General features: G+C 53.9%; 2 protein-coding genes across 2 annotated transcripts in view; one reads left to right on the top strand and one right to left on the bottom strand.

Annotated features, from left to right (window-relative positions):
* PHGDH (phosphoglycerate dehydrogenase) overlaps positions 1-9,174 on the bottom strand; it is a 45,578-nt gene extending 36,404 nt beyond the window's left edge. The window contains exon 1 of the mRNA XM_073560510.1: positions 8,914-9,174. Coding sequence (XP_073416611.1) covers positions 8,914-9,054 — 141 coding nt within the window. The 5' untranslated portion in view covers positions 9,055-9,174. The remainder of the gene's footprint in view (positions 1-8,913) is intronic.
* On the top strand, positions 9,081-11,327 carry LOC141073182 (uncharacterized). The gene is made up of 2 exons (XM_073560567.1): positions 9,081-9,198; positions 9,580-11,327. Exons 1-2 carry the CDS (start codon positions 9,081-9,083, stop codon positions 11,220-11,222), a joined length of 1,761 nt encoding a protein of 586 aa, XP_073416668.1. The 3' UTR covers positions 11,223-11,327.
* The last annotated feature ends 703 nt before the right edge of the window (positions 11,328-12,030 follow it).

Raw genomic sequence — 12,030 nt, 5'->3', positions numbered from 1 at the left:
AGATCCCCTTGTTCTCTTGATGACAACTTTATCTTGCAAAAGGTAAAAGAGTGAAGTTAAGAATTTTCTGGACCCAGTACTTTTGCCCGAGAAAGATTCCCAACAAATATTTGGATATTTAAAATTTCCCATGATCACTGTTGTATTGTATAAAGAGGAAAAAGAGTTCATCCATATCTTCAGACTGTCCAGGTGGCCTACAGTAAACACCTACAATAGTGTCCTTTCTGTTCTTCTCTCCTTCAATTCTTACCCAGTTTCTGCAGAGCTACCAGTCTCTGAAGCTTGGATCTCTGAGGAGACATATATATATATATATATAGATAGATACTGTATATACACTTCACAGTACTACTCCTATCCTGTATATATACACTGCACAGTACCACTCCTCCTATCCTGTATATATACACTGCACAGTACCACTCCTCCTGTCCTGTATATATACAATGCACAGTACCGCTCCTCCTGTATACATACACTGCACAGTACCGCTCCTCTTGTATATATACACTGCACAGTACCGCTCCTCTTGTATATATACACTGCACAGTACCGCTCCTCTTGTATATATACACTGCACAGTACCACTCCGCCTGTATATATACATTGCACAGTACCACTCCGCCTGTATATATACACTGCACAGTACCGCTCCGCCTGTATATATACACTGCACAGTACCACTCCTCCTGTATACATACACTGCACAGTACCACTCCTCCTGTATATATACACTGCACAGTACCACTCCTCCTGTATATATACACTGCACAGCACCACTCCTCCTGTATATATACACTGCACAGTACCGCTCCTCCTGTATATATACACTGCACAGTACCGCTCCTCCTGTATATATACACTGCACAGTACCACTCCTCCTGTATATATACACTGCACAGTACAGCTCCTCCTGTATATATACACTGCACAGTACCGCTCCTCCTGTATATATACTGCACAGTACCGCTCCTCCTGTATATATACACTGCACAGTACCGCTCCTCCTGTATATAATACACTGCACAGTACCGCTCCTCCTGTATATATACACTGCACAGTACAGCTCCTCCTGTATATATACACTGCACAGTACCGCTCCTCCTGTATATATACACTGCACAGTACCGCTCCTCCTGTATATATACACTGCACAGTACCGCTCCTCCTGTATATATACACTGCACAGTACCACTCCTCCTGTATATATACACTGCACAGTACCACTCCTCCTGTATATATACACTGCACAGTACCACTCCTCCTGTATATATACACTGCACAGTACCACTCCTCCTGTATATATACACTGCACAGTACCACTCCTCCTGTATATATACACTGCACAGTACCGCTCCTCCTGTATATATACACTGCACAGTACCACTCCTCCTGTATATATACCCTGCACAGTACCGCTCCTCCTGTATATATACACTGCACAGTACCGCTCCTCCTGTATATATACACTGCGCAGGACCACTCCTCCTGTATATATACACTGCACAGTACCACTCCTCCTGTATATATACACTGCACAGTACCACTCCTCCTGTATATATACACTGCACAGTACCCCTCCTCCTGTATATATACACTGCACAGTACCGCTCCTCCTGTATATATACACTGCACAGTACCGCTCCTCCTGTATATATACACTGCACAGTACCGCTCCTCCTGTATATATACACTGCACAGTACCGCTCCTCCTGTATATATACACTGCACAGTACCACTCCTCCTGTATATATACACTGCACAGTACAGCTCCTCCTGTATATATACACTGCACAGTACCACTCCTCCTGTATATATACACTGCACAGTACCACTCCTCCTGTATATATACTGCACAGTACCACTCCTCCTGTATATATACACTGCACAGTACCACTCCTCCTGTATATATACTGCACAGTACAACTCCTCCTGTATATATACACTGCACAGTACCACTCCTCCTGTATATACACTGCACAGTACCACTCCTCCTGTATATATACACTGCACAGTACCGCTCCTCCTGTATATATACACTGCACAGTACCGCTCCTCCTGTATATATACACTGCACAGTACCGCTCCTCCTGTATATATACACTGCACAGTACCGCTCCTCCTGTATATATACACTGCACAGTACCGCTCCTCCTGTATATATACACTGCACAGTACCACTCCTCCTGTATATATACACTGCACAGTACCACTCCTCCTGTATATATACACTGCACAGTACAGCTCCTCCTGTATATATACACTGCACAGTACAGCTCCTCCTGTATATATACACTGCACAGTACCACTCCTCCTGTATATATACACTGCACAGTACCACTCCTCCTGTATATATACACTGCACAGTACCACTCCTCCTGTATATATACACTGCACAGTACCGCTCCTCCTGTATATATACACTGTACAGTACCGCTCCTCCTGTATATATACTGCACAGTACCACTCCTCCTGTATATATGCACTGCACAGTACCGCTCCTCCTGTATATATACACTGCACAGTACCACTCCTCCTGTATATATACACTGCACAGTACCGCTCCTCCTGTATATATACACTGCACAGTACCGCTCCTCCTGTATATATACACTGCACAGTACCGCTCCTCCTGTATATATACACTGCACAGTACCACTCCTCCTGTATTTATACACTGCACAGTACCACTCCTCCTGTATATATACACTGCACAGTACCACTCCTCCTGTATATATACTCTGCACAGTACCGCTCCTCCTGTATATATACACTGCACAGTACCACTCCTCCTGTATATATACACTGCACAGTACAGCTCCTCCTGTATATATACACTGCACAGTACCACTCCTCCTGTATATATACACTGCACAGTACCACTCCTCCTGTATATATACACTGCACAGTACCGCTCCTCCTGTATATATACACTGCACAGTACCACTCCTCCTGTATATATACACTGCACAGTACCACTCCTCCTGTATATATATATACACTGCACAGTACCCCTCCTCCTGTATATATACACACTGCACAGTACCGCTCCTCCTGTATATATACACTGCACAGTATCGCTCCTCCTGTATATATACACACTGCACAGTACCGCTCCTCCTGTATATATACACTGCACAGTACCGCTCCTCCTGTATATATACACTGCACAGTACCGCTCCTCCTGTATATATACACTGCACAGTACCGCTCCTCCTGTATATATATACTGCACAGTACCGCTCCTCCTGTATATATACACTGCACAGTACAGCTCCTCCTGTATATATACACTGCACAGTACCACTCCTCCTGTATATATACACAGTGCACAGTACCACTCCTCCTGTATATATACACTGCACAGTACCGCTCCTCCTGTATATATACACTGCACAGTACCACTCCTCCTGTATATATACACTGCACAGTACAGCTCCTCCTGTATATATACACTGCACAGTACCACTCCTCCTGTATATATACACTGCACAGTACCGCTCCTCCTGTATATATACACTGCACAGTACAGCTCCTCCTGTATATATACACTGCACAGTACCACTCCTCCTGTATATATACACAGTGCACAGTACCACTCCTCCTGTATATATACACTGCACAGTACCGCTCCACTTGTATATATACACTGCACTGTATCACTTGACATGGGGACACCTCAGCCCACTTTCCTCCTCCTCCTGGTGGACACCTGTTGTGAATTCTCTTACTTCTGAGTCGGGGCTCCCTCTGGTGGTTACTGTGGGTAGTGGAGCTGGCCGGATTGACAGAAGTCTGCCCCTGACGATGATGATTGGAAATCTGGGGTTACTGAGTGGGAGTATTTAAGTGAGCAGGCTTCCCTCAGTTGTTGCTGGTGATTAGTTCTTCCTGTGCATTCTGAGGTCTGCTGTCTCCTGCCTGATCCTGCATTTTTCAGTTAAGTTGTTCATTTGCTAATCCTTTGCATCTGATCTGGTTTTGCCTCTTTCTGCTTTGCTTTACGGGGTCAGCGTGCTTCCTGCTGGGGCTGTGCTGGACCTCGCTTCATATGTTACAGCTTGTGTCAGTTTGTTCAGTCCCCTGTTATATTAGTCTGGTTTGCTTTGCTGCCAGTTTACACCAGAATGCTGATATAATGGGGGAGAGGTCGTGAGACCTCAGTGTTTTTTTGTACATCAGACGTGTTGGATTTTTTAGGGTTTTTGCGTAATTGCAGACAGTGTCTTTCCTATCTAGACAGTTTGGGCCCCATCATTTGCTCAGTCTATTTTCTGCCTGTGTTTGACCCTCATCTGGTCTCACCGACAATATACATTTGCGGGCTATTTCTTTGGGGTTCTACTCCGGGGCAGTTAGATTTCACCTTTCTTGCTTTAGGCTTAATTAGTTCTCAGGCTGTGCCAAGGCGTCTAGGGCATTGTAGGTACGCTCCACGGCTACTGTTAGCTGTGTTGTTAGGATTAGGGGTCTGGTTTCCTGGTGGCCTAGCCTGTTCCTGCCATCCTCCTCAGTGACCTGTTCATAACAGACACCTCAGCCCACCTTCCTGTATTGTTCAACATCTTTATCAACGATTTAGATGAAGGAATTGAGGGTAAACTGATTAAATTTGCTGATGACACAAAGCTAGGAGGGATAGCTAATACTAGAGAAGAGAGAGAGAGGATTCAAAAAGATATAAATAAACTGGAGAAGTGGGCAGCAACTAACAGAATGGTTTATAACAGGGAGAAATGCAAAGTACTACATCTGGGCAATAAAAATGAAAAAAGCATATATAGAATGGGAGGAATAGGGCTAAGTGACAGCACATGTGAAAAAGACTTGGGTATACTAATAGATCACAGACTGAATATGAGTCAACAGTGTGATGCAGCAGCAAAAAAGGCAAATGCAATTCTAGGATGTATTAACAGAAGCATACAGTCTAGATCACGTGAAGTCACTATTTCCCTCTACTCCTCTTTGGTCAGACCTCATCTGGAATACTGTGTCCAGTTTTGGGCACCACATTTTAAAAAAGACATCAACAAACTGGAGCAAGTTCAGAAAAGAGCAACCAGAATGGTGACCGGTCTGCAAACCCTGTCTTATGAGGAAAGGTTGCAGGATTTGGGAATGTTTAGTTTGCAAAAGAGAAGACTGAGAGGAGACTTAATAGCTGTCTACAAATATCTCAAGGGCTGTCACATTGTAGAAGGATCAACCTTATTCTCATTTGCACAAGGAAAGACTAGAAGCAATGGGATGAAACTGAATGGGAGGAGACACAGATTAGATATTAGGTGGGTGACAGTGAGGGTGATCAATGAGTGGAACAGGCTTCCACGAGAAGTGGCGAGTTCTCCTTCAATAGAAGTCTTCAAACAGAGGCTGGACAGACATCTGACTGGGATGATTTAGCGGATCCTGCTTTGAGCAGGGGGTTGGACAAAATGACCCAGGAGGTCCCTTCCAACTCTACCATTCTATGATGCTCCTTCTCCTCTTGAGGGGACACCTCAGGCCACCCTCCCCTTTCTCCTCCATCTGGGGGGACACCTCAGCCCACTCTCCTCCTTCTCCTCCTGGGGGGACACCTCAGCCCACTCTCTCCTCCTGGAGAAGGGGGACACCTCACCCCACTCCCTCCTCCATCTCCTCCTGGAGGGACACCTCAGCCCACTCTCCTCCTGGAGGGACACCTCAGCCCACTCTCCTCCTGGAGGGACACCTCAGCCCACTCTCCTCCTGGAGGGACACCTCAGCCCACTCTCCTCCTGGAGGGACACCTCAGCCCACTCTCCTCCTGGAGGGACACCTCAGCCCACTCTCCTCCTGGAGGGACACCTCAGCCCACTCTCCTCCTGGGGGGACACCTCAGCCCACTCTCCTCCTGGAGGGACACCTCAGCCCACTCTTCTCCTGGGGGGACACCTCAGCCCACTCTCATCCTTCACCTCCTGGGGGGGACACCTCAGCCCACTCTCCTCCTGGAGGGACACCTCAGCCCACTCTCCTCCTGGAGGGACACCTCAGCCCACTCTCCTCCTGGGGGGACACCTCAGCCCACTCTCCTCCTGGGGGGACACCTCAGCCCACTCTCCTCCTGGAGGGACACCTCAGCCCACTCTCCTCCTGGGGGGACACGTCAGCCCACTCTCCTCCTTCACCTCCTGGGGGGGACACCTCAGCCCACTCTCCTCCTGGAGGGACACCTCAGCCCACTCTCCTCCTGGAGGGACACCTCAGCCCACTCTCCTCCTTCACCTCCTGGGGGGGACACCTCAGCCCACTCTCCTCCTGGAGGGACACCTCAGCCCACTCTCCTCCTGGAGGGACACCTCAGCCCACTCTCCTCCTGGAGGGACACCTCAGCCCACTCTCCTCCTGGAGGGACACCTCAGCCCACTCTCCTCCTGGGGGGACACCTCAGCCCACTCTCCTCCTGGGGGGACACCTCAGCCCACTCTCCTCCTGGGGGGACACCTCAGCCCACTCTCCTCCTGGAGGGACACCTCAGCCCACTCTCCTCCTGGAGGGACACCTCAGCCCACTCTCCTCCTGGAGGGACACCTCAGCCCACTCTCCTCCTTCACCTCCTGGGGGGGACACCTCAGCCCACTCTCCTCCTGGAGGGACACCTCAGCCCACTCTCCTCCTGGAGGGACACCTCAGCCCACTCTCCTCCTGGAGGGACACCTCAGCCCACTCTCCTCCTGGAGGGACACCTCAGCCCACTCTCCTCCTGGGGGGACACCTCAGCCCACTCTCCTCCTGGGGGGACACCTCAGCCCACTCTCCTCCTTCACCTCCTGGGGGGGACACCTCAGCCCACTCTCCTCCTGGAGGGACACCTCAGCCCACTCTCCTCCTGGAGGGACACCTCAGCCCACTCTCCTCCTGGGGGGACACCTCAGCCCACTCTCCTCCTGGGGGGACACCTCAGCCCACTCTCCTCCTGGGGGGACACCTCAGCCCACTCTCCTCCTGGGGGGACACCTCAGCCCACTCTCCTCCTGGGGGGACACCTCAGCCCACTCTCCTCCTGGAGGGACACCTCAGCCCACTCTCCTCCTGGAGGGACACCTCAGCCCACTCTCCTCCTTCACCTCCTGGGGGGGACACCTCAGCCCACTCTCCTCCTGGAGGGACACCTCAGCCCACTCTCCTCCTGGAGGGACACCTCAGCCCACTCTCCTCCTGGAGGGACACCTCAGCCCACTCTCCTCCTGGAGGGACACCTCAGCCCACTCTCCTCCTGGGGGGACACCTCAGCCCACTCTCCTCCTGGGGGGACACCTCAGCCCACTCTCCTCCTGGAGGGACACCTCAGCCCACTCTCCTCCTGGGGGGACACCTCAGCCCACTCTCCTCCTTCACCTCCTGGGGGGGACACCTCAGCCCACTCTCCTCCTGGAGGGACACCTCAGCCCACTCTCCTCCTGGAGGGACACCTCAGCCCACTCTCCTCCTGGGGGGACACCTCAGCCCACTCTCCTCCTGGAGGGACACCTCAGCCCACTCTCCTCCTGGGGGGACACCTCAGCCCACTCTCCTCCTGGGGGGACACCTCAGCCCACTCTCCTCCTGGGGGGACACCTCAGCCCACTCTCCTCCTGGGGGGACACCTCAGCCCACTCTCCTCCTGGAGGGACACCTCAGCCCACTCTCCTCCTGGGGGGACACCTCAGCCCACTCTCCTCCTGGGGGGACACCTCAGCCCACTCTCCTCCTGGGGGGACACCTCAGCCCACTCTCCTCCTGGAGGGACACCTCAGCCCACTCTCCTCCTGGAGGGACACCTCAGCCCACTCTCCTCCTGGAGGGACACCTCAGCCCACTCTCCTCCTGGAGGGACACCTCAGCCCACTCTCCTCCTGGGGGGACACCTCAGCCCACTCTCCTCCTGGGGGGACACCTCAGCCCACTCTCCTCCTGGGGGGACACCTCAGCCCACTCTCCTCCTGGGGGGACACCTCAGCCCACTCTCCTCCTGGGGGGACACCTCAGCCCACTCTCCTCCTGGGGGGACACCTCAGCCCACTCTCCTCCTGGAGGGACACCTCAGCCCACTCTCCTCCTGGAGGGACACCTCAGCCCACTCTCCTCCTGGGGGGACACCTCAGCCCACTCTCCTCCTGGGGGGACACCTCAGCCCACTCTCCTCCTGGGGGGACACCTCAGCCCACTCTCCTCCTGGAGGGACACCTCAGCCCACTCTTCTCCTGGGGGGACACCTCAGCCCACTCTCCTCCTGGGGGGACACCTCAGCCCACTCTCCTCCTGGAGGGACACCTCAGCCCACTCTTCTCCTGGGGGGACACCTCAGCCCACTCTCCTCCTGGGGGGACACCTCAGCCCACTCTCCTCCTGGAGGGACACCTCAGCCCACTCTCCTCCTGGGGGGACACCTCAGCCCACTCTTCTCCTGGGGGGACACCTCAGCCCACTCTTCTCCTGGGGGGACACCTCAGCCCACTCTCCTCCTGGGGGGACACCTCAGCCCACTCTCCTCCTGGAGGGACACCTCAGCCCACTCTTCTCCTGGGGGGACACCTCAGCCCACTCTCCTCCTGGGGGGACACCTCAGCCCACTCTCCTCCTGGGGGGGACACCTCAGCCCACTCTCCTCCTGGGGGGACACCTCAGCCCACTCTCCTCCTGGGGGGGACACCTCAGCCCACTCTCCTCCTCCTCTTCAGCTCCTCCTCCTCTCCTGACACTTTTTGCTTCTCTTGCATCAGACTTTGCAATGAATGCGGGTCCCATGCGCCGACCCTGCGGCCTGCAGGTGATCGCTCCTGACTCTGCGCCGTATACACGATATAGCGCTCAGCATTGCAGGACAGAGAGGAGCAGCCTGTGCCGCCGGGAGGCCGCTCTCCTCTACTGTCTGCACAGCATGGCGGCTCCTCCGCTCCCTACCTGGATCTCGGAGAGCAGCTCCTGGGCGCTCAGTCCGGGGCTTTCTGTCACCTCTATGCCGCCCTGAGAGCGCAGAATCTCCGCACAGGCCGGGGCCAGGCTGTCACTGATGAGGACGCGTCTGATGTCTGAGAGCGCCATGTCCTGAGCCTCCTCACACTGCAGCAATGGCGCCAACCACCGCCGGCTCCGAATCAGTCACTTCACATTCCCGCCCTCTCCACTCACAGTCCATCCTCCCTCTCTCCTCACAGTCCTTCCCTCCATCCTCCCTCTCTCCTCACAGTCCTTCCCCCCATCCTCCCTCTCTCCTCACAGTCCATCCTCCCTCTCTCCTCACAGTCCTTCCCCCCATCCTCCCTCTCTCCTCACAGTCCTTCCCTCCATCCTCCCTCTCTCCTCACAGTCCTTCCCTCCATCCTCCCTCCCCTCACAGTCCTCCCTCCATCCTCCCTCTCTCCTCACAGTCCATCCTCCCTCTCTCCTCACAGTCCTTCCCTCCATCCTCCCTCTCTCCTCACAGTCCATCCTCCCTCTCTCCTCACAGTCCTTTCCTCCATCCTCCCTCTCTCCTCACAGTCCTTTCCTCCATCCTCCCTCTCTCCTCACAGTCCTCCCTCCATCCTCCCTCTCTCCTCACAGTCCATCCTCCCTCTCTCCTCACAGTCCTCCCTCCATCCTCCCTCTCCCCTCACAGTCCATCCTCCCTCTCTCCTCACAGTCCTTCCCTCCATCCTCCCTCTCTCCTCACAGTCCTTCCCTCCATCCTCCCTCTCTCCTCACAGTCCTTCCCTCCATCCTCCCTCTCTCCTCACAGTCCTCCCTCCATCCTCCCTCTCTCCTCACAGTCCTCCCTCCATCCTCCCTCTCTCCTCACAGTCCTTCCCTCCATCCTCCCTCTCTCCTCACAGTCCTTCCCTCCATCCTCCCTCCCCTCACAGTCCTCCCTCCATCCTCCCTCTCTCCTCACAGTCCTCCCTCCATCCTCCCTCTCTCCTCACAGTCCTTCCCTCCATCCTCCCTCTCTCCTCAGTCCTTCCCTCCATCCTCCCTCCCCTCACAGTCCTTCCTCCATCCTCTCTCCTCACAGTCCTTCCCTCCATCCTCTCTCCTCACAGTCCTTCCCTCCATCCTCCCTCTCCTCACAGTCCTTCCCTCCATCCTCCCTCTCTCACAGTCCTTCCCTCCATCCTCCCTCTCTCACAGTCCTTCCCTCCATCCTCCCTCTCTCACAGTCCTTCCCTCCATCCTCCCTCTCTCACAGTCCTTCCCTCCATCCTCCCTCTCTCCTCACAGTCCTTCCCTCCATCCTCCCTCTCTCCTCACAGTCCTTCCCTCCATCCTCCCTCCCCTCACAGTCCTCCCTCCCCTCACAGTCCTCCCTCCATCCTCCCTCCCCTCACAGTCCTCCCTCCATCCTCCCTCCCCTCACAGTCCTCCCTCCATCCTCCCTCTCTCCTCACAGTCCTCCCTCCATACTCCCTCTCTCCTCACAGTCCTTCCTTCCATCCTCCCTCCTCACAGTCCTTCCCTCCATCCTCCCTCTCCTCAGTCCTTCCATCCTCCCTCTCTCCTCACAGTCCTTCCCTCCATCCTTCCTCTCTCCTCACAGTCCTTCCCTCCATCCTCCCTCTCTCCTCACAGTCCTTCCCTCCATCCTCCCTCTCCTCACAGTCCTTCCCTACATCCTCCCTCTCGCCTCACATTCCTTTCCTCCATCCTCCCTCTCGCCTCACAGTCCTTTCCTCCATCCTCCCTTTCTCCTCACAGTCCCTCCATCCTCCCTTTCTCCTCACAGTCCCTCCATCCTCCCTTTCTCCTCACAGTCCCTCCATCCTCCCTCTCTCCTCACAGTCCCTCGTCCATCCTCCCTCTCTCCTCACAGTCCCTCGTCCATCCTCCCTCTCTCCTCACAGTCCCTCGTCCATCCTCCCTCTCTCCTCACAGTCCCTCGTCCATCCTCCCTCTCTCCTCACAGTCCCTCGTCCATCCTCCCTCTCTCCTCACAGTCCCTCCCTCCATCCTCCCTCCTCACAGTCCCTCCTCCATCCTTCCTCTCTCCTCACAGTCCTTCCCTCCATCCTCCCTCTCCTCACAGTCTTTCCTCCATCCTCCCTCTCCTCACAGTCCCTCCCTACATCCTCCCTCTCTCCTCACAGTCCTTCCTCCATCCTCCCTCTCTCCTCATAGTCCCTCTTGCATCTTCCCTCTCTCCTCACAGTCTTTCCCTCCATCCTCCCTCCTCAGTCCTTCCCTCCATCCTCCCTCTCCTCACAGTCCTTCCCTCCATCCTCCCTCTCTCCTCATAGTCCTTCCCTCCATCCTCCCTCTCTCCTCATAGTCCTTCCCTCCATCCTCCCTCTCTCCTCACAGTCCCTCGTCCATCCTCCCTCTCCTCACAGTCCCTCGTCCATCCTCCCTCTCTCCTCACAGTCCCTCGTCCATTCTCCCTCTCTCCTCACAGTCCCTCCCTACATCCTCCCTCTCTCCTCACAGTCCCTCCTCCATCCTTCCTCTCTCCTCACAGTCCTTCCTCCATCCTCCCTCTCTCCTCACAGTCCCTCTTACATCTTCCCTCTCTCCTCACAGTCCTTCCCTCCATCCTCCCTCTCTCCTCACAGTCCCTCCTCCATCCTCCCTCTCTCCTCACAGTCCTTTCCCTTTCAGTTTCATTCCATTGCTTCTCATGTTTCCATGTACAAGTAAGAGTTATTATTATCCCTCTACACTGTGACCGCTTTTCCGAAATTTGTAGACATCTTTTACGTAATCTCTTAGCCTTCTTTTTTCCAAGCTAAACATTCCTTGTATGTTCCTCGTAGGACATAGTTTAGAGTTTGCTCACCAAGCTCTTCTCTGAACTTGCTCCCCTCCTTCCCAGAGCCTTTACTTTTTTTATTTTTCTGTCAATATGGCCATGTGAGGGCTTGTTTTCTGTGGGACGAGTTGTACTTTTGAAAGACACCATTGGTTTTACCATGTTGTGTACTCAAAAACAAGAAAATAATTCCAAGTGCGGTGAAATTGCAAAAAAAGTGCAATCCCACACTAGCTTTTTATTTGGCTTTTTTTGCTAGGTTCACTAAATGCTAGCACTGCCCTGCCATTATGATTCTC

The sequence above is a fragment of the Dendrobates tinctorius genome, unplaced genomic scaffold, assembly GCF_039654945.1.
Source record: "Dendrobates tinctorius isolate UK_male_01 unplaced genomic scaffold, ASM3965494v1 ptg000297l, whole genome shotgun sequence".
Taxonomy (NCBI): domain Eukaryota; kingdom Metazoa; phylum Chordata; class Amphibia; order Anura; family Dendrobatidae; genus Dendrobates; species Dendrobates tinctorius.
This window is presented reverse-complemented; position numbering and strand designations above follow the sequence as displayed.

Coding starts and splice junctions, on each gene's coding strand:
- LOC141073182 (XM_073560567.1), top strand. CDS start 9,081: ATGGCGCCAACCACCGCCGGCTCCGAATCAGTCACTTCACATTCCCGC. Junction 9,199..9,579: donor ATCCTCCCTCTCTCCTCACA/GTCCTTCCCCCC, acceptor CTCTCCTCACAG/TCCTCCCTCCATCCTCCCTC.